The sequence below is a fragment of the Nannospalax galili genome, unplaced genomic scaffold, assembly GCF_000622305.1.
Source record: "Nannospalax galili isolate Female #2095 unplaced genomic scaffold, S.galili_v1.0 scaffold386, whole genome shotgun sequence".
Classification (NCBI taxonomy): Eukaryota; Metazoa; Chordata; class Mammalia; order Rodentia; family Spalacidae; genus Nannospalax; species Nannospalax galili.
In genome coordinates, this window is record NW_008356676.1 from 1,870,090 (window position 1) to 1,893,121 (window position 23,032).

Genomic DNA, 23,032 nt, shown 5'->3' on the forward strand with positions numbered 1-23,032 from the left:
TTCCATTTGTCCACAACTTAGGGAAAATATAGTCAGACATACTTGGTCAAGAAGTCACTGGGTTTGTTTGTTGACTTATTTATTTTTTGCCATGCTGGGGTTAGACCCCAAGGCCTTTCATGTGTCAGACAAGGACTCTACCACTGAGCTGCAGCCCTGGCAAGCATTTATTTTTAAGGTGTCCAAATTTTGTGATTTTACTAGTAAATACCCATTATAAGTAAAAAATAAAATTGTCAAATAAATTATTTAGATTTAATAAAAAATTAAATGTCTGACAATAGTTCATTTAAAAATATAGGGCAAATGATTGTCTAGAAAATATCAAGGATACTATATCTCAAGATAATATGTAGGTAAGTGTGGCTATACATGTAAATGTGTATGGGCATGTATGTATGTGTGTGTGTGTGTGTGTGTGTGTGTTTATCTACTGAGCACCTACCAGACTACTTCATGAACATTATCTCCACAGGGTCAGCAACCTGCTTACCTCTCTTATATGCAGAACACTTCAAATATGACAAGTGATTTTTGGCATATAATGGCCAAAAAAGCTTATTTAAAGATATTTTGTGACTTTTTTGATATGTATACCTTTGGCTTTCAAGTATTTGATATTCTAATGAGCAACATTGACAAATAATGATTTAGAAAAGAGAAAATAATATATACCTGATAAGACACAGAATGTGTATGATAATAATAGAAAGCCCTTTAAAAAAAAGTAAATTTCTCTTGAGAGGTTCATGTCAAAAATCACTTTAGCTAGTCTAAGTAACCCATCAGTATACAAATCTCAACTGAGACCTTGGAGAGATATCAACAGTCCTACAAATTTGATCAGAAAATCAGATAGTTATTAAACTGAAGTGAAATCAATGGGAATAAAATGTGGGGTTTTAGTTTGGAAAGTTGCCCAAGTTTGGTTAGGTAACAGAATATGTAAGCTTATGAAAATATCCAACAGTTTTCTTAGTGTGCAAACCCATGATTTATGATAAAAAAACTGGCTTGCATAAGCTGTATATCATTGGTTGATTATGGCACAGATGCATTTTCACAGAGTCTTAGGTATAGAATATATAAGCAAAATTCCACATTTAAAGAACAGAAAATTGCAATGCCCTTAACCAATCAAAAGGTATCTAGTTTGGGTAGTTATAAATTAAACTCCATTACAATGGACATTAAAGTTGTTAAGTGTTACAATAATAGATATGACATGCAAGAAAAAGAATGACTGCTCAGGCTGGACTCATTGCATTCAGCTTTGCACTGTTCGTACAATTTGATGGGTTAGTTTCACCTTATTCTTTGACCAGTGGATACTGAGAACTGAGGGTGAAAATATTCAAAACACAACTTCTATCTTTATCTCCCAACCAGTGACTTCTAGAAGGAGCCAATGCCTCCACTAACGAAGCCTAAGAAGTTTCAGACACTTCCTGTTAACACGATTGCACAGTCAGAACTTCCTATCAGCCCAATCTAAGGAAAGCAAAGGATTAGCAATTCTGCCTTATAGACATGACCATCTCTCACAGTCCTCCTTTTACTCTTTCTACGGTGAGCATTTTTCAACATATCAGGTTTGTACAATAAGAAAATGGCTTTGTGGAATGTACTTTTTGGCACAAAATATATGTTCTAATACCGCAAATCAAAATCGTTGATCCACAGCAAAACATCAAGCCATAGAGGTGCTCTGTGGTGCTTACTATCTACGCAGAAAGTTACAAGAACAGCTAGCTGCTTCCAAGAGCTCTGTACTGAGTAGCAAAAACTCCTCCAAGGAATAGCACCAGAGCGATTACACCTCAGACTGAATGGGGAGGGTTCCTTTCCAGCTCCTTAATTCCCTGGAGAATTCGCTTCATATGGCCCACTTTCGGTATCCCCAGGTCCTAAAAAAGGAAAAAAAGAAAAAGGAAAAAGAGGTAGAAAGATAAAAGGAAGGAAGAAAAGACAACAAGTCTGTCAATAAGGAAAACTGGAAATGAAAATTTTAACCAGCAGTTAACATAATTAGCACTGAGTTCATCCATTTTATGGACAGTTTTTATTCAGTGACTCAGGAAGTGATAGCTAGAAATTAAGTTAATAAAATAAAAATAACCTTCCACTAAAAACCGTGCAACCAATTAAAAAAAATCACACCCAGTACAAACTCTTCTTATCGGAGATATTTTCATGAATTACATGCAGTGGGGAAATTGTCCAACAGTCAAAACTAATACAGTTTCTCTCTCTTAAAGATAGACTCTTTTGCGATCTCTAAGGCAAATGACATAGGACAATAGGGCTTTTAAGGGATATTGTTCAGCCTAATCTTGAACGTACTAGATTACGTGCCACCACACCCAGGTCTTGTGTTAAAATATTAAATTTAAAATTGAGGCCTGCCAAAGATGGTGGTACATGCCTGTAATCCCAGGATGTAGGAGGTAGAGGCAGGAGTTCAAGGTCATCCTAGGCAATAAGAAGTTTGAGACTAACCTGGCCTACATGATAATGATACCCTGCCTCAGAGTCAGGGAGAAGAGGCCTAATCCTAGAAGAAGATACCAGTGCCCACTATCCAAATTTAAAGCATAAACGTATTTGTAGTTGTATAAGGAGTTTGATTTGAGTGGAGTATCTAATATAATTATTCTCTTTTTTGCTTGATGTATGTGTGTGTGTGTGGGGTATGTGTATACGTGTGAGTGTGGGTATGCACAGTGGGAGTTGGTTCTGTCCTTCTACCTTGCTGAGGCAGGGTCTCTTTTGCTTCTGCTACTTTGCACTGTGCTCCTAGGTAGCTGAGCCCAGAGCTTCTGATTGTCCTGTCTCTGCCTCTTCTTTTGCCACAGGAGTGCTGGGAGTACAGACGCAGGCCACCATATTCAGTCCATTGAAGACAGCCATAATACCCACTATCTGAAAGGCTTCCAAACCCCATAGTTTCTTCAAGTGTAATGAATATAATCAGGTAACTAACAGACGAAACCAAACAACCTCTTCACAAAAGACTGAAATATTTGAAAAAGATGACTTACACAGTAACCTGAAAAACAGGATTATATCACAAGATCGCCTGTCAAAAAAAGGTAGATTCAAAAATACCCACTGTTTTATAATTTAGAGGTTTTTATTGTGGGCGGGAGTGGTAGTGGTGTCTGAGACAGGGTCTCACTGTGTAGCCGTGGCTGGCCTGGAACTCGCTGTGCAGAGCAGGGTGATCTCAAACTCACAGAGATCCACCTGCCTCTGAGTGCTGAGATTAAAGATGTATGCCCCCATACCCAGCCAAGAACATTATTTTTAAACTTATAAATGAACAGATCAAACTGATTGAAGTCACACACCTTCACACACACACACACGCACACACACCACACACTCCCCTCTCCCCGCCTTCTCTCTTTTCCTCCCTCCCTTCCTCTCCCTTACCCCCTCCATCTCCCTCTCCCGCACCCACTTTCTTGTGCTTTGTAAACTAACTCTGAGTTCTAGAACAGTAATGTTACCAATTACTCTAAATCCTTCTAGAAAACTATCTTTGCAAAGCCAGTGTTATTCAAGCTTGAGATAATTTCAGGGTAACATTTTTGTTAAACTTAACTGACCCAGGAAAAAAAGATGTTCTCATATGATACCAGGATAAACAAAATTAGTCCTAAGGTTATTATACATTTCCTTGGCATGTGATAAATGGTAAACTTGAAGGCAAGGCCAAATCTCTGCCTGTTGCAAAAATTTAGAATGTTAAATGCATTAGAAATTACACTTCAGCCTCTTTACTTAAGTAAAATATTAAGCATTCTTTAAACTTTGTACTAACATGGGTAATCTGCTTACAAAATATATTTAAATATTAACTATTTTATTTTAGGCCATACAAACGATGTCTTCTCCAGAATACAAGCTCCTTTAGTACTCTACTCAGAATTACTATTCTAGAATACTGAAAGGAGGGTTTTCTATAGAGAAACACAGTCACATTAACTTCTTAGCTGTAGTTCCCTTCAGATGGAGTACTTTTGCATCTTCCAGAGGTTAGGCTGACAGAGGTTTCCCGTGACATTATATCTTTCATTTTAGCATGTATCATATACCTTTATTATTGCACACTTACTTTTGTGTCTCTGTGTGTGTGTGCATGTGTGTGTGTGTGTCTGTGTGTGAGCAGGTGTGTAGTGGTCAAAGATTTACATTGGGTGTCTTCCTCAGTTGCTCTCCATTTTATTTTTTAAATACTTTATTATTTTATTTTATGTGTATGGGTGTGTTGCCTGTGTGCATGTAGGCACACCCGTGTTGTGTAATGCCCATGGAGGTCAGAAGGGGCCATCGGATCCCCTGGAGCTGGAGCTAAGGATGGTTGTTAGCAACCAGGTGGGTGCTGAGAATCGAACCTGGGTACTCTGCAAGAGCAGCCAGTGCACTTAACCACTGCGCCATCTCTACAGTTCTCCACTTTATTTCTTGAGACAGGGTATCTCACTGAATCTGAAGCTCACTGGTTTGGCTAGACTGGTTGGCCAGGCTCCACCTCAACCCTATATCCTTATTTTTTAATCATTTAAAATAACATTCCTTATTACTGGCTTTTTATTTTTGTGGCTGAATAAGCATGATTTTGCCAAAGACTCCTTGTAAACACTGAGTTCTACTTCTAGCAACCTATATACAACTTTCCAATAGGAAAAAATAAAACTTCCACCATGTCTTTATCCCTTCCTTTCTCCTACTGTGTTCTAGCAGGAAGATCATAGTCTGCCTGCTTCCTCCTGTGCTATAGCATGTTATAAATGTTTCCTCTTGGCGAACTTTGGACTGTTATGTTGTTATATCTAGTTGTTTAATGATCTCTAGTAATAAGAAATGAACACTTAAGCCAAGCTCTGGGCAGGAGTCAATCAGGTGAAAGATAGGGAGAGGACAGCAAAGGAGGGCACATCCTCATGGGCAAAAAAACCAGTATTTTTAAGCAACTGAAATAAAGCCAAGGTGGACGGACCATAGGCAAGTGAGAGGCTAGAGACTCCATAGGAGGGTGGGTAAATAGGCAGGACCCTTTGAACCACCACAGAGATGAATGGTATTCTCATAGGAAGGGGAGGCTGCTGGGAACTCTTCAACAGAGAATAACTTGATTCGAGATGCTGTGTTTACAATATAGATGCTGCTGTGTTTACAATATAGATAAATGGACTGGAGAGACAAGGAGAAGACCAGATGGAAGCCACTGGCTTCTCATGAGAAGGAATGACACCAGCATACAAAAGAATTGTGGGAAGGTCCTGACAACCACGAAGGAAAACAGACTCCACACAACTTAGTAGGAGTGTGACCGGAAGGTGAGATGGATTGGGAAAAGAAAAGTGCTGAATATGACACTGGGATTCTCTGTTTCCAGCACCTGAAGGGCCAGGGGCATGATTTACTAAGATGCAGAGAGCTAAAGAAGGGGCAGAGCAGGAGTGGGACAGAATGTCTTGTTAGGATGGATATGTTAAAGTTTACCAATGAGGTCAGGGTTTAGAGAGGGAAACTGAACCACTGACATATTCACAAGTACTATTTGAAGCAGTGGGACTGGTTGAGAGATGACTCCACAATAGGTAATCCTTTACTAACTGGTACAGACTAGTCTGAGGGTCTACTGCTTCTGAAACTCAAACACAGGGAATAAGGCAGACCGTTCTCCAGTTTCATGGCTTTGTGCTTCAGAGAGCTCTTTTCTCTACAAATTTCCTCTCCTCATCTCCCACATCCAGTTTTAGAACCAACAGAGTTAATTAATAAGACAAACTTACAAAAGGAAAATGTTAAGAATATAATTTCATCAAAAATACAAACAAAACAAAACCATGAAAAGCTAACGAGAAAGGTAAATGAATTCATTAACTCTTAGCCATCTCTTTTCTGCTCTTCCTTCATCTTTTTCTCAACAGGTCACTATCATTCTAACTTGGTTCAGTGTATGTGTTATCTGTGTGTTCATGTATGTGTGTGTGTGTGTGCATATATATGTGTGTGCATTTATACAACGTGTATATATAAATGCGCATGTGTTTTTAATATATACCCAAAGTGTTCTGAATGTGTGTGATGTGAGCATCTAGAAGACAGAAAACCTGGCATAATCCATTAGCCAGAGGGTATGCAATAAATACTACAACCTGCCAGTGTCATCAGAAGCTACACAATCACACCAGATATAAAGATCCCTGGCCCTCCTCTTCCCCATGCATTCCTTTCAAGTTTTGAAGGCAACCTTTATTTTGTGAACTCTAACCCTATAGTTTTCAGTCTATGCCAGTTAGGACTCTCAGTCAAAGTAATTAATCTGTTATTTTATTAGCGTAAGTGCCAATGTTTTGATAAGAACAGTATTCTCCTTTGGATGTGCTAATGCACTGTACAACTCCTTGGTAAAGGTATATTGGGCTGGAGGGATGGCTTAGCTATTAAAGTCTCAGGCTCACGGCCTAAACATAAAAGATAGTGGTTAAGAGCACTGATTGCTCTTGCAGAGGACCCGGGTTCGATTCCCAGCACTCACATGGTGGCTACGAACCGTCCTTAACTCCAGTTCCAGGGGAATCCAAAGCCCTCTTCTGACCTCCACAGCATTGCAAGACATGGGTGCATTCACATACATGCAGGCAATACACTCATACACATAAAATAAAAATAATAAAATATTAAAAAAGATAAGAACTTTACATAATCTATTACTTGTGCCAAGATTTCTGCTGACTTATGCAGACAAAGGCACAACAGTTACAAATGTGTTAGCAATTCATTGTCATAACTCTATACATTCTAGAATGTGATTGGTATACCAATGTTATTTAATGTAGTTTCAAAATGGAAGTATGTGGCAAGAAAACAAAACATAGTAGACTCCTTTGTGTATGTGTAGTGCTATGTGTGACTGCATGTTTTATATGTATGCATGTGCCAGAAACTGAAATCAGGTGTCTTCCCCTATGGCTGGTGAGAGTTCCGTGGATCCTCCTGTTTCTACCCAGTCCAGATAGGGGGTTACAGTCACACAACTACACCTGGATATTTGCATGGGTGCTGAAGATTGACCTCAGGTAATCACTCTTGATCTCACTTTTCACTTTATCAACTAAACCATCTCTCTAGTCCCTAAAATTCTAGTCTTAAATCCTGGACAGAAGAATCCTACTTTAGTTGTTTCTATGGTTGAGTCTCAACCCAGAGAATAAAAAGAAACTGCTAAACAGCATCAACGCATGATTCCTCTCTGGCATACATGGCAGAGATAGCAGCTCTGACCTGCTTTCTGACAAAAGTTATGTATATTTTTTATCTTCATTTACTAAGAAGATAATATATTTAAAAAGCATCTTTAAATTGATTTGCTTTTATTTTATATGTATGAATGTTTTGCCTACATGTATGGAGGTACACCACGTGTGTGCAATGTCCACAGAGGCCAGAAGAAGGTGGTGTTGGAACCCCTGGAACTGGAATTAAGGCTAGTTGTTAGCTGCCAAGTGGGTGTTGGGAACTTAACCAGGGTTCTCTGCAAGAGTAGTCAGTGCTGTTAACCACTAAGCCATCTCTGCAGCCCCAAGTGGGTTTTTGCTGTTATTGTTTTTGTTATTTTGTTGCTTTTCTGAAGACAGGGTCTCACTATGTAGCTTTGGCTGGCTTGAAACTCATTGAGATCCACCTGCCTCTGCCTCTCGAGTGCTGGGATTAAAGGCAGCCCTACATTTCTTTTTGAGAATAAAAGGGTACTAAGACCATGCCACTGAAAGTAAAATTTATTGGCTAGATGCTCATGTGATCTCAAATTCAACTTAGAAACACAACAAAATCACAAGACTCAAAGTTACCATTGCTGTTTCTCTTCTAATTCCATATAACAGAAAGGCTTTGTTATTGGTATTTTACGTTAGTTTTTAGTTAACCTTCTATTAGATTCGTTTTTAGTCTTTTCCAACAATAGTTGTTACCTTCCATGCAGATGCAATACAATGAGATGAGAGAAACATGACCCGTTTGGAAACAGTAGGACAGGAACAGCCACACCAATGGATACAAAGAGAAATTATTAGGTGCATGCTGTGCTTTAGTTGTGAGAGTCAGAGAACAGTGTTGACATTCTCATTAGAAAGCACACAAGGAACTCAGAGCACAGGACAGTGAATGTGTGAGATCACTGCACGTTTGTAGAACACAAGCCAAGCTGAAAGCAAGTGACAGAAGACACATGGAGAAAGGATGCTGTTTTGCAAGAAAATTTCCAAAAGCCAAAGGGTAGCGCAAAAGAAATACCTTAAGATCTCGTCTTTCCAGATGCAAAAGTTCAGCCCCTCTGATGTCATGGCGGATGAAGATTTCTTTGTACTCTCCCAAATTGAGCAGATCCAGCCAAGCAGCAACTTCCTCTGTGCCCCATTTCTGAACTACCAAAGTTAAGAGCAAAACCCCCTTAATTTCTACATGCTCAATGCATTACAAAGCAAAGGTTGGCCAGAGAAGATGCAAAACAGAGAGCAGCAGCAGTGCCAGCAAAGGGAAGGTCAAACATGGGGTTCCAACAAAACTGCAGCTCCCCTTTCCCATGCGAGTTACAGACTGCCAATGGACACGGATCTGACTACACAAAGATATGTGCCACTGTGCTCCCATGCCTTTAGCTTTTGTCCAGTCTTTCACTAAAGCTACCAAACTACACAATATACATTAGAACAATTTGGCATCATTAGGATTAGTGATGTCAAAATCATAATAAGCACTGATGTCCTTCCTTAAGACCATATATGAAAATGTTTATAGTTAGAAATGAACAACAAATGCTAATTAAGTTTTATTTTATTGTTGTTGGGTTTTTGTTGTTTTTGTTTTTAAAGACAGGATATCACTGTGTAGCTCTGCCTGGCCTGGAACTCGCTCTGTAGACCAGGCTGGCCTTGTACTCACAGAGATCTGCCTGCCTCTGCCACCTGAGTACTGGGATTAAAGGTGTGCACCGCCAAGCCAGGTTCTGCTAATTAAAATTCCAAGTCTGATATGGGTTACTTGGTTGGTTTTGCACACTTTTCTGATGAAGGTCTTGCTGACTTCAAGTATTATCTTTGTTAACTCTATGCTATTGATAATTCTAGCAATAAACGGTCATTTAAAAGCTGTTGGGATTGCTCTCTAAGGTTATTTGGATTATACTACTTTTCATTTTGTGTAATTCTCTTACGTTTTAGTCAACATCAGTTAGCTTAATAAAAAGCCTACTTAATTTGGCTGTTTCATTTTTACATACCCTTCAATGGATGTGGTTATCACAAGGTTTTATATTACTTTTTAAAGACTGTGAGCTCACTCAGAAGAATTGATAAAATTATTGTAAGAATTTATAAAATGATTTCATTATGAAAGGCAGGCATGATATACCCAGAACTCCCAAAGTATTCCAGCACTAGTCCATCAGTGAATTCAATCTCTAAGGGAAGGTGAAAAGAGAACTAGGAAACAGCAGCGTAAAGAAGGTTTAATCTTTGCTCGAGAATGCGAGAGTCAGGGTGCACGGCCACTGACAAAGGGTGAATGGTATCCTTAGGACAGGAGAAAGAGGACACACAACCATATGAAAAATATATTTAGCAAGCTGAATAAATGCAAATTTCTCTGTTCCCCTTATCAAAGTGATCTTTATTCTGAACTCTGAGAAGAAAATCAGGTTATACACTGATGTGTGAAGTTGCAGTTGAGACAATAACGACTCAGTTGAACAAACACACTGACCTCAACTGCACAAAGCAAAAGCAGCTTAGCATCCACCTCATTTTCTTCTGGGATTTGCAATTATAGATTCTTTCAATAATCGACATAATCTAGGTATGACATGACTTTTATGGTTAAACCCAACTCAGTGATATTTAGTACATTTATAACGCTGGGCAATGTTCACCACTACCTAGCTCTAGCACATTTTCATTCCCCCACTGATATATTTTCCGCATTTTTTTCCTAGCATGTGGACTACCTACCAGGCTGTGCACTTGTCTTTTGCTTCTGAGCTTTTTCCTTTTTAAACTTTGGCACTATGCGAAATACTGTGCTTTTGCTGTTTCTTTTGGTACAGTCCACAGGAGGTTCCTGCTCAAATCAAGCAAAAAAAGAAAAAAAATTATTTTAGGATATTAAGAGACAAAAACCTGCCCTATGAACAGGAATAAAATAAGAATGGATTTTCAAAATACTTGTGTTCACAAAAAGGCCTTTTCTCCTTTAACAACAAAACATTTCAAAATAGTATTCGAAATTCATTTTTCCTGAAATGTCTGTTTCAGTAAATTCAAACTCTAAAGTCATCATGTCCACACTCACTAACAGACAGGATTTTACATACCTCATCCTCATTGGGGTGCAGGATATAATACAGCCAGGGGATCTCAGTTAATTTCTGCAGCTCCACTTCCACAGAGTGTAAGGCACTGGATACCCGCTCCTCATGGGGAGACTCCAACTGCTACTCACCAGCAGGCAGGAAAATAAAACAAATCTAGACTCAGTCACCAACTTCAAGAGAACTATTTTATTTTGGTGGTGAACATCAGCTCTTAGAATACACTAGTTGTTTTTGTTCTAATTCCTACTCCCAAAGTTCAGTACATAACTAGTCTGACTGAAAAAGTTCACAGAAAAAGTACTGATTTTGGAGTTTCTTTTGTTATACCCTTCCCTCCTGCAATCTCTCTCCTTGCCCTTCATTGCTTCCAAACACGGATCTACACATTCTTCATGACTGCAGTAGTCAAGTACCTTATTTGTGCCAAAATTCTTCTTATTTATATCATTGTTCCATGAACAAATAACATTTTTAAATGTGGATCAAACACTTGTCATATAAAAAGAACTTCACAAAAATCTCCTAGAAAGTCAAAATAATAAGTTTAAGGGGAAAAAAATGAATCTTGGAAGAATTTGTGATGAATAACTGTCATAAAAAAAAATCAGGCTAGGGGCTGGAGAGATGGTTCGGCAGTTAAGAACACTGGCTGCACTTGTAGAGGACCCAGGTTCAGTTCCCAGCACCTATATGGCAGCTAACAACCATCCTTAACTTCAGTTCCATGGGATCTAACACCCTCTTCTGGCCTCCAGAGGCATTGCATAACATGGGTGCACTACATACGTACAGGCAAAGCATTCATAGACATGAAATAAATTAAAAAAAAATTTTTTTAAACAGTGTAAAACCAAACACTAAGTGGTTAATAATCTGGAATAGAATTTGGATATTTTCTACTTAACTGCCATTTGTTATTTACAGTAACTTATTTAAGGCAGTTATTAAGACACACAGAATTGGAAAGCAGTTAATGGGATTCTAGTCCTGGCCTAGTTACTAACAATGCAACAAAAGAATGGGTAACTGGTTTCAGGAGCATTAGCTTCCTCTCCCAGAAATAGCAAACATTGACTACAGCATTTCTAAGTTTTTTCTTAGTTCCAATACTTTTATAGACTATTTTAAAACTATAGAGCACCTACATTGATGTTTATGGAATTTTGGAACTGAAAGTTCTGAGACTATTGTTATTGTTCATTATGAGAATCTTTTGGTTCCCACCCTATTGTACCTATTTGCTACTTTCCTTTTAGTTTAAGAATGTATGGCTGACAAAGTTGATAAAATAGTATTTCATAATTGTTCTAGAAGTAAAATGAAAAGCAAACTTTTAGTTGCCTTCAGATATAATAAATTCTTTATTATGATAACATTACTGTTAAAAAGTTTGGGTAAAAGTCACTGGAATGCATTTCAAGCCACACAAGCCTATTTGACAATGACAGAGAATTAAAAATAGAGGTCTTGGAGAGTCCTTTCATTTTTAACAATTGCTAAATAATAATAAGTCAGAACAAAGGAGGTACTTTTGGTATAAAGGACAAAGTTATGCTTTAAGTTCTTATCATAAGTGACCTTAGATGCATTTCAAATAGAAATTCAAACTTCAGTCACAACCCACAGGATTTCTGATAGGTTTATTTTTGAAAAGCAGTGGAAGATTCTGGACAACAAAAGTAGTGTCAACAATAGCCAAGAAGGGGCCTCCACTGATCTTACCCACATATAACCAATGTTTCTTCCCAAAAACTTTTCTACACAGCTTGTCTGTACAGACAAGCACCCTATGGCCCCAGGGAGCTGTATTTCAGTTTCCTGAGGAGGTAGGTAAGAGCACTGGCCCTCACATAGCCTTTGGGCTGTGAAGAATCAAAAGGAGCTCCAATGACAGACAGCACACTTCTGGACCACAGTCACAATCCACAGAGATTCCCATCCACTCACCAGTACTTCCATAACGGTGACGTTGATGAGTTTTATAATATTACGTAGGTATATAGTTGTCCAAGCAGAGATTAAGTTACTATAAAAATAAATGCTTTGTGATCACTACCTATCAATTAATTAAAGCTAATATAAGGAAGGGAAAGTCAGCTGATGAACTAGGCTTTCCACAGTGACAACAGCATGCGTAACTATGCCACAATTGAACTCTAGGTGGCAACAAGATTCTATGGTCAGGTTTTTTTTTTTTCCATCTAAAAAAATATTTTTATTTATTATTGTTTTTAATATTACTTTTTACATTTTTTAAATTGATGTTTTGTGTATTTCAGACAGACAATCTCAATCTTAATAATTTTTAAAAAATATTTATTATTTATTATTTTTATTTTATGTGTACGCATGTATTGCCTGAATGTAGTAGGTAAGTGCACCCGTGTTGTGCAATGCCCACAGAGGACAGAAGAGGCTGTCGGATTCCCTGGAACTGGAGTTACAGACAGTTGTTAGCTGCCATGTGGGTGCTAGGATTCGAATCCAGCCAGTGTTCTTAACTGCTGAGCCATCTCTCCAGCCCCCAATCTTAATCATTTTTATACGCACTTCTCCACTGGCACACTCCCATAGTTACACCCCTGCACCCACCCCCCACCCCTGGAATTCATACATTCTGTCAGATATTTTTAAAGAAAGGGCTGGTGTGTAATTTATACTTGAGGCCTTGTGGACTATGATTAGATGCAGACTTGCTTGCACTTGATTTCCAGGACGAAATCAAGTTAAACAAGGGTAGTTCTTGAAATACGTATTTACGAAGTGCTGTCTTGTTTATGCTATTCATATCTCAAACGTTAATTCAGAGAACAAAACCGTGATTTCTTCTAGCTTGACACAGATGTGAGAAGCTGAGGAATGTCTACTACACGTTATAGATCGCCAGTCTCTTGAAGCTGACTAGGGAGAGGATAGCATGGAATGTGCCAGCTTCTACTAGGGGGAGTCTCTACCCCTGAATTACAGCTTTAAAGTATGGCCTTGTTTTCTTTAAGGCAAAAAAAGCTCGCCAAAATGAAGGTCCAAAAATGGAGGCCAGAGGTCTACTCAAGTCATGTTTCCTAATGAAGGTGAGACATAGATGTTCATGTCATCATTTATGCTATCAATCATTTCTTTTTCTTACCAAAGGAACCCTGCCAACTAGCAAAGACTCTGTTTCATTATACAGTGCCTTCACGTTGATGGCTATTTCAGTGGCAGATTCTCTTGTAAGACTCTAGAAAAAAAGAACAAAGATATATTTCTGTATTAAATTAGGATTCCATCATCAACAAATTCTGTAAATTTTATTCTCACACCTACATCATAAGAAAACTTAAACATCTACCAAAATTCTATAATAAATTAAGTTTTGTACTTATGCTTGTTAGTATGATTATCTATACATAAAATATGTGCACAAATTAAATGTTATCAAATGTGGGGCTGGGAAGGTAGACCTTGTGGTTAAAATGCTTGTTGCACAAATACAGGGACTGGAGTTCGGATCTTCAGCACTCACATAAAAGTCAGGTATGGCAACATGGATCAGTAACCCCAATGCTGGCAGACTGAGACAAGGCAGAGCCTTGATTCTCACTGGCCAGCCAGCAAGACTGAAATGGTGGCTCCAGGTTCAGAGACAGATCTTGTCTCAAAAATAGGGTGAAAATTTACACCAGAGAAATCTCCTTATGGTAATTAACACAGAGACTCACAACTAGCCAATGTGTACAGAACAAGAGGCTACAGAGCACTTATCCCTGAATAGGGAACCTATTTCAAACCTCTGCATCCCAAGGTTCAGGGATCATTGTGGAAGAGGAGGGGAAAGAATGTAAGAGCCAGAGGGGGTAGATGACCATAAGGAAACAGTCTTCCAGACAGCTAGTTATTTACTCATTACTCACAGCAATGGTGACAGCATGCACAAGTCCTACACAAGCTCAAACCAGACAAAAGCCCAGCATAGCCATGGAGAAGTGGTTAAGAAATCCCAGCCCAACCTAAGGAACTTCTGGCAATTGATGGCTGCTGGGAGAGGGAAAGATGTGTTTTACAGGGTTGGAACTGTTGGTGGGTCCAGTGGATAGATCCACATTGAAGGACATTGGGGGACACAAATAATACTCTATATGTATGTGTGAGAGTTCATTAAATTGGACAGGGGTGGGGGGAAGGTGAGGAGAGGGGAACAGATCTAAATGCCATAAAGCTATATTGTATGAAAATCCGAAAAATCCAATAAAAAAATGTTAAACAAAAAATTCCAGAAAAAAAATAAGGTGGAGAAATGGAGGAAAACATTGCAACATCAACCTCTGGCCTCCACAAGTGTCCTCATGGGTGAGTGCATATGCATACATGCATACCACACACACACACACACACACACACACACACACACACACACACGCACACACTCAAAATGTACTCATGTGGGACTGGGGAGATGGCCAGTAGTTAGAAGTGTACTCACTACTCTTAAAGAGGGCCTGACTTCAGTTCCCAACATGGATGTTGGGTGGCCCATAACTCCAATTCCAGGGGCTGACACCCTCTCCTGGCCTCCTTGGGAACCTGCACTCATGTGTATGTACATACACTTCCATAGACACACATACACGCACATAATTAAAAATAAATCTTTTTTAAAAACTGCGCTCATGGGTCTGGAGAGATGGTTCAGTGGTTAAGAGCACTGGCTGGCTGTTCTTCCAGAGGAACAGCTGACCTTCCTAAAACAAAGACCTCTAGATAGGCTGACTAGATTCACCAGATGGACAAGTAGTGGGGAATGGCTGGGGGTGCTGACAACACAGCAGACAGTAGCAGGGATATCAGAGTATAAGGGCTCTAGTCGGGGGAGGGAGGCTATGGGAGGGTGCCATCTGGGAAGTGGGTGTATAGTTGAATAAGATGGTTTGGGAAGTTCTGTGTGATATACAGACACACACACACACACAAAAATCAACAAATTTAAAAAAACGTATTATATTTGAGGAGCAAGCATGGAAATTTACGTCATGTTAAACAGTAGAGGTGATAAACATTACTACTGAAATCTACCTGATGACTTTATAGACATACACAGGCACCAAGGATCCAAGTGCAACCGATTATGACTAGTAATAATCAGATACATATAGATTAGTGATGCATGCGCCAACATCTCAGTGTTAGTAGCAAAAACAATGAGTGTTTCTGCAAGGAACAATATATTCTAAAATGAAATGGAGAGCTTTTTTAAAGGTTAAAATTCATTCAAGCCAGGCGTGGTGGTGCACACCTTTAATCCCAGCACTTGGGAGGCAGAGGCAGACTGATCTCTGTGAGTTTGAGGCCAGCCTGGTCTCCATGGTGAATCCAGGACAGAAAGAAAGACACTGTCTAAAAAAAAGAAAAAAAAAAAAAAAAAACAACAAAAAAAAAAACTCACTAATTTTATGTCTTACAGGACTTATACTGATTGTATAACTGATTGTATAATAAATATTGTATAACTTTATTAATTCAACTATGAACCTAGAAACTTATAGCCACTTGTGAAAGAGATGTACTCTTGCTCTGGAGTGTGTTACTGAATAAGTTAAAGCTATAATGAAATGCTTCTTCTAATCATGTAGTTATTAAAAATTAAAAAATGATAAAAAAAGAAAAAAAATAGCACAACCAAACAAAAAACAAAACCCAAAAGCCCTCAGTCTGACGATTCCTAGGCTTGCCCTTTTTTTAAGGTGCAGGGAAAAGGCAGAAGAAGAAAGAGGAATAGGAAAGTTGCTTTAAAAAGTAAGAGCAGAAAGACCTGGGCCTGTGAGATGGCTTCGCACGTAAGGCCACCTGCCACCCAGCCTGATGACTGGAGTTCGATCCCCAGAACTCTCAGAGTGAAAGGAGAAAACCTTACTGGTCAAGCAGGCAACACCAGTAGGTAAGCTTTTGGGGAGTCAAAGGTTACACACATATTTTCTACTGTCAGAGGGCTTGGCACCTTCAAAACGCTTCCATGTTGGTCAAGGGTCGACTGTAGTGATTTCTATCTATTAATTTTCACTCTCAGTAGTTCCAACTCCTGAAGGTTGACATCTGACTTCCACATGTCTCTGTAGCTTGCACCCATCCCCCAAATAAACAAATAAATAAATAAATAAATAAATAATAGTAAAAAGACTTCAAGGTGGCGAGTGACTAAAAGTGAAATAGAAGAAACATGAAGAGAGTTTAAGAGCAGGAATAAAAACACAGCAGGAAGGGCTAGAGTGATGGCTCACTGGTTAAGAACATTTTGCTGTTCTTCCAGAGGACCCAGGTTCAAGTCTCAGCACTCACACAGTGGCTAACAACTGTCTATAATTCCAGTTCCAGAGGATCCAACATCCTCTTCTGGTCTCTGTAGACTTTGAATGCACGTGGTGCTTTTACATACATGCAGGCAAAACACTCATACACATAAAATAAAAGTTTTTAAAAAAGTATGGCAGGAGAAGGGAAACCAAAATTCAGACGCAAGTTTACCAGAGGCTTATCGTAGACACTCATAAACACTACCCAGCTGTCTTTCATAGGGAGGGTCATGGTCCACAAATGTTATAGTAAGTGGAGAATCAAAAGAATCTGTGGAATGAGAATTTACCATTAGATCCTCACCTCCGGGCACCGTGGGTTGGCTTTGTTCAAGGCATGCGAGCAAGCATTCACTGCATGAGCCAGTTCCTGCTCCAGAAGACAATGAATTGTGGCTGCATCACAAATCCTAAAAGCAAAAATGGCAAACAAAAGCATTTGAGGGATACTGCTGATTTTTTTGAGTGCATAACTGAAAGGATAAAATGAATAAGAAAACTATAAAGCTGTGGCTCAAATTGTGGGTGGCATGCTGGGCAGATTTACAAAGCTTAAACCTCATTGTAATAAGAACACTAAATAAAAAACTTCCTATGGAAAGTTAAACTTAAGCTTGCCATGTCAGGATACACTTGGCACACAATTCCAGCACTCAGGAGGTAGATGCAGGAGGATCACGAGTTCAAGGCCAGTCTGAGCTACAGAGAGCTGTCTCAAAAAGAAAAAAGGAAAACATTTATAAACAGAGACCATCAGTTTAAAGCAATAGTAACAAAATGTGAATATAGTTTCTTAGCTATTTAAGTCTCACCAAACCAAAGTTTCTGGACCGAAGTCTAAAAAAACTAGTGGAATAATAAAATGAGTCTGTGCTCTAAACTGGGTGATGCAGTCAGCACGTAAGATAGTTACCCATCAATGAGATCAAGGAGTTTAAGGAACATTATTTAAAATAAAAGACAGAGCGTGGACAGCTAGGTCTCTCTCAAATGGTTAGGATGGCACAGGTGGGTACGGCCAGGGCAGAACCTTAGGAATCACGGCTAATGCTGAGGCAAAGCTTTGTTCTAGGCATGATATCCCTAGACGTGCACACCAAGTACGCTCTCATATGTTCACTCACCATTTTGTTTTCATTTTCTCTGAGGCTGGGAAGTTCCATTTTTTTGTTTTTTCTCTTTGTCCTAATGCTGCCTTCTTCCTCTCCTCATAAAAATCTCTCAGTGAATTCTATTAAAATTGACTACAGAGAGGTGAGTGCTCAAATTAAAACTGTTACCTTACCTCAGATATTTCTCAGGGTGGGTGACTCATGTAAATCTAATGTTGGCGAGTCAAAGCCCATCAGAATTGTTAGTGTTTACACATACTTTTTTGCAGGGGTTGCTGGCCCATCAAGACAGGGTCTGTTCTTGGTAGAGGTTTAGAGTAAATGTAAAGATGTTGGGATTCTCAGATTATAATATATTAGAGTCTGCCAAAGTTAAAAACTCTAATTATTGTATCATCATAAATGCAAAAGTATGTATAAAAACAAAGCCAAAAACTGTGGTTCAAAGAAACAAACGATGCAACATTATTTAGTCGAAAAGTAATAATTCTGCAAACCTTATTTCAAATTTCAAAGAAAGAGTGAGTGAAGAGGGATGCAAAGAAGGTTATGAGGGACCTGGAGAAATAGCTCAGTGGTTAAGAGCACTGGCTGCTCTTGTAGAGGACCTGGGTTCAGCTCCCAGCACCCACATGGCAGCTAACAACCTTCCACAGGCACTGAGTATATGAGTGCACTTACAAACATGCAGGCAAGACACTCATATACAAAAAATAAATTCAAAAAATAAAAAGGTTATGAGTACAGGGATATCTTTTTTGAGGGACAAAAGAGAAAAAGAACATTCATGAATAAGAGGATTTGATAAATGAGATTTTTTTTTGTCCCATGACTGCAAGGATGGCAAAAAGAAAGAAGAGAGGCAGGTCTATAATCCCAGATTACACCCAGATGCATGCCTGTATTCCCAGCAGAGGAGGCAGAAGTGGGTGGATCTTTGTAAGATCACGGCCACCCTAGTCTGCACGGTGAGTCCAGGCCATTGGGGCTACGGGGAGACCCAGTACAAAGAAAAAAAGAAAAGAGACACAAAGGAAAGGGGCTGTTTGCTCGCTACTGCAAACACTGAGGGAAACAAAAGTTGCTGGAGACCAGTGTTTGCAGAGCTTCTTGCCTAAGTCTGATAGCCAGGTAGAGCAACGGACTCTCAGTCAGCAGGCTGGCGACAGTATCATTGAAAAATTAGGAGGGTCACAGATAATAGTGTGGTCTTTAATTCACCAACACATTTATTGATTGTTGTGCTGGGGATTGAACCCAGGGCCTTGCACATACTAGGCAGGTGTTCTATCACTCAGTTGTATACTGGTTCAGAAAATTATCTTTCATTTTTTGAAACTTCAAATACAACACATTAGGGCACGAGTATTACCACATGTATCATCAACATTTTAAGTGTTTTATACACATTATATAATTCAATATTCACAACCCATGATATAATAAATTTTCTGTTTATAGATGAAGGCACTGAGGCTGAGAGAGGTTGAATGTATGTAAAGAGCCAGTAACTGGTGGGGCCAAAATTAGTTATCCCCACTTGTAGCTAAGATTTAAGTATGGTGGGGTCAAGAAATGTGTCATGGCCTCTCTTCCTCTCTGTTGTAGTGATTTTTATCTTGTTTACATTCATCAAACTTGTTAAAAAAAAAAAACAAACAAACCCTAAAATCCTCTTCCCTTTCTGACTAGAAAATTAAGCTACGTGTGGTCTGTAAATCTTTGGTATGTATTTGCCAGAAGCTGGTTCTAGGATCTGTTTATTTTGCCTTCTGACCCTCCTGGAGAACATGGTTTATGTTCAGGCATCTTTCTAATTTCATAAATATTTAATTAATAATTCCAAGGCAATATGTGAGTGAATAGTACAGCAGTAAGACTAATGGAAAGAGTGCTGTGTGGCACAGTAAATCCATCACAGGTTCCAAGCAGTGTAAGCCTTGAACCGAGAGCGCACTTGTGTGGAAGACCTGATAAAGGGGAAGAGCAACCACTGGGACCCGCAGGAGGCAGCAGATGAAACCAGGAAATGCATCCCTTATTAATACTACAAACAGCAGAAAGGAAAAAGCAGCTAAGCCCAGCGTCCTCACAGCCGACACTCGAGCAGAGCCATACCTAGTAATGAGCTCCTCTGCAGCCTGGGAGCAGAGCTGCATCTGCGACACCTCTTCTGTTGCCAGGTCAGCAGTGTGTTGGATGTACAGGTGTGTTCGAAGGACTGCTTTACCAGAGTCACACTTCTGCTTATCCTCCCAGGATTTCAGGGTGTTTTCAAAGGCCTTTTAAAAACCAGGATTGCAAGGAAAGTTTCGGTTAGAGCCCCGAGACTTCACTGAATGTATATGTAGAGAGTTTGACATGGACTGCTTTTTCTGTAATCTAAACCTCATTAAATAATTGAAAGATATTTGCAAGTTTTCCAATATATCACATCGAATAGTGTGATCAATGAAGATGAATACGTCAATAAGAGAAGGTATGCTTCCAACTTTATTGCTTCAATTAATGCTGCAATCATGATTTTGTCGCACTTTACTATTTGTCTTTACAGTTTTGCTAGATGGTATGGATACTGTCAGTCCTATTTGCTAAGGGTTGACCTTAGCTGAAAATACTTATTTTGGAAAAGAGCAAACTACGGAGACAGAAACATCAAAGATTGTCAGAGCTAAGGGTAAGGAAGAGAGAGGGGATAAGTGGAACACAGGGTATTTTTAGGGCAGTTGAAGGTATTCTGTGTGCTAGGGCAATGGTGGATACAAGTGATTATAGATTTGCCAAAACCCACAGGCAAACAACAGGAAAAGAAAGGCAGACTAGGACTTTAGTTAATAATAAATTAGTATCAGATCACCAATTGTATAAATTGTGCTACACTAACACAAAATGTCAAAAAGGAGAAATGATCTGTGCAGAGGTAGAAGGAAGGAGACACACAGGAACAGAATTAGAGACATACATAGGTACATTCTGCTCAATTTCTTTGTAAACCTAGAAAGCATTCTAAACAATGAAGTATTTAGTTTGAAATAAACTGAATAAACATTTGTTCATATTTAAAATGACAATAAGCTAAATGGCAGATTTAGGAGATAAATTCTTTTTCTTTTATTTTTCATAATAATTTCCAACTTAAAAATATTTTGATAATATTCTAAAAGAATATTTTGGGGGCAGGAGAAATGGAATGAGTGAATATGAGTGCATTCTGCTCTTGTAAAGGACCCAGAACCCATGTTGGGTGGCGACCACCTACACCTCCAGGTCCAGGAGAACTGACAAGCTCTTCTGGCTCTGCAGGCACTACACTAATGTGCACAAACCCATACACAGACACAACACACATGTACATATAATTAAAAAAATTTAAATACACATTTTTGTTACATACTCTGTCCCTTGTTAGCATCTGAGCTCTGTTTTTGTGCACGATTTTGATGATCCCTGGAGGCTGAACCCATGCTTCACCATCCACCTGCACCGGGACTCCCTCATCGCCAAATATAGTGATTTTTACTGTACGGCACTGAAATAAAGCCAATATGTTATTTGAGACTACAGATCATCGTGAGAATGGATACAAGCTTCATGCATCCATGCTGGTTTTTAAATTGTGCTTTATGGTTGCAAGGTCACAACAACTGACTTGACAAGAAAGCTAGCATTTTACAGAAGCTTATCAGTTGTAGCACCATCTGCAATAGCTTCCTTCTGTATTCCATGACCCAAGAGGTGTGGTCAGCTTTGATAAGAGAAACCAACCTGAGCTATTCGATGATGCTGCAGTTTAATGACCCTAGACACTGCCATTTGCACACTGTCAAACACTGCAACCACTTCCAGAATCTTGTCATCAAAGGATGGTGCGGCAAATATCTGAAAGGAAAGGCTGTATTACACTTCCACTGAAGGGTTAGGTAAAGTGGCACATCAAGCCACAAAAACTCACAAGAATGATGTATTTAAAAACATAAAAATAGAAAGCAAAAAACTATCAGAAAATGATGTCAAGAAAAGAAAAATCACCGAAATAGCTTAAAATTAAAAAACACAATGTTAAAAAAGGTTTGAACATCTACATGAATATGATACTCAGGCCTCTCATAAAGCACTCACTGGACCAACATTTCACCTTGAGATCAATGTGCTAAATATCTGTCATATAATTGAGATGTCCTAATAAGATGATATATATAATTTTGGAAATCTACAAACACCCAAAAGCTGATAAGTTTTCTTAAAGTTAAAGCTAATGAACATGCAAGTTATGACCCCTGTTCACTTGGTATGTTTTAAGGGAGCTCTTTCAAGGTATTCCAAGCAGCATGCCTTTGTGCCTTTTAAAAAAAGATTTATTTTTATTTTTTAATTATGTGTCTGAGTGTGTGTCTGCAGGTGGTTATGAGAGCAGGTATCCACAGAGGTTAGAAGAGGATGTTGGATCCCTGGGGTTGGAGTCACAGGTAGCTGTGAGCTGCCAGATGTGGATGCTAGGTATCTAACTCAGGTCCTCTTCCAGAGCATTATACTCACTTTATCACTGAGTCATCTCTCCAACTTTGTGTTATTATATCTTAATATAATAACTTTGTTAGGGCATTTTGCAAGTAAATAGAAACCTCAGGACAAAAATATCATAGACTTACTGAGCCTTTATGTTAAATACATGTTGATACAATTAATTTACTTCAATTACTGAAATTCAGGCTGTATCACTTTGTTCTTGTTTCTGTCTTATTTACTGCATCATGAATAATTATGATTGGAAAACTAAAAGAATATCCTAATCAAAACTTCACTGGAAATATCAGGATACAAATTTACTAACACTGATGATTTCTTGTTAAGTTCTGTTATCAGTCTGCCTGGATTTAAATCCCATTCCTGTTATTTACTAACGGTAGAAATTTCTCCATTTTTTCAACAGTAAAATTACAAAGTATAAGCTTAGAGAGATGGCTCAGTGATTAAGAGCACTGGCTGCTCTTGCAGAGGACCTGAGTTCAGGTCCCAGCACACACATGGAAGGCTAACAACTGTCCATAACTCCAGTTCCAGGGGATATGATGCCCTCTTCTGGCCTCCATGGGTATTGTATTCATGGATACACTTATACACATATAGGCAAAACTCATATATTTAAAAAAAAAAAAAAAGAGTATAGGGGCTGAAGAGATGGCTCAGCAGTTAAGAACACTGACTGTTCTTGC

The 23,032-nt window shown here is 38.9% G+C and overlaps 1 protein-coding gene across 7 annotated transcripts in view; it reads right to left on the reverse strand.

The window, feature by feature from the left end:
* Positions 1-269: 269 nt before the first annotated feature.
* The window catches only part of Dgkh (diacylglycerol kinase eta), a 237,133-nt gene continuing 214,370 nt past the window's right edge, over positions 270-23,032 (reverse strand). For 4 of the 7 annotated variants that reach the window (XM_029556960.1, XM_029556961.1, XM_029556962.1 and 1 more), the window contains 9 exons: positions 21,585-21,698; positions 21,214-21,348; positions 19,938-20,101; positions 17,012-17,117; positions 13,509-13,601; positions 10,382-10,501; positions 10,020-10,128; positions 8,308-8,438; positions 270-1,907 (listed from right to left, as the gene is read on the reverse strand). In XM_029556960.1, the coding sequence (XP_029412820.1) occupies positions 1,821-1,907; positions 8,308-8,438; positions 10,020-10,128; positions 10,382-10,501; positions 13,509-13,601; positions 17,012-17,117; positions 19,938-20,101; positions 21,214-21,348; positions 21,585-21,698 (1,059 nt within the window). In that variant the 3' untranslated portion in view covers positions 270-1,820. The remainder of the gene's footprint in view (positions 1,908-8,307; positions 8,439-10,019; positions 10,129-10,381; positions 10,502-13,508; positions 13,602-17,011; positions 17,118-19,937; positions 20,102-21,213; positions 21,349-21,584; positions 21,699-23,032) is intronic. The other 3 variants (XM_029556963.1, XM_008854686.3, XM_017794769.2) reach the window with 1 other exon arrangement.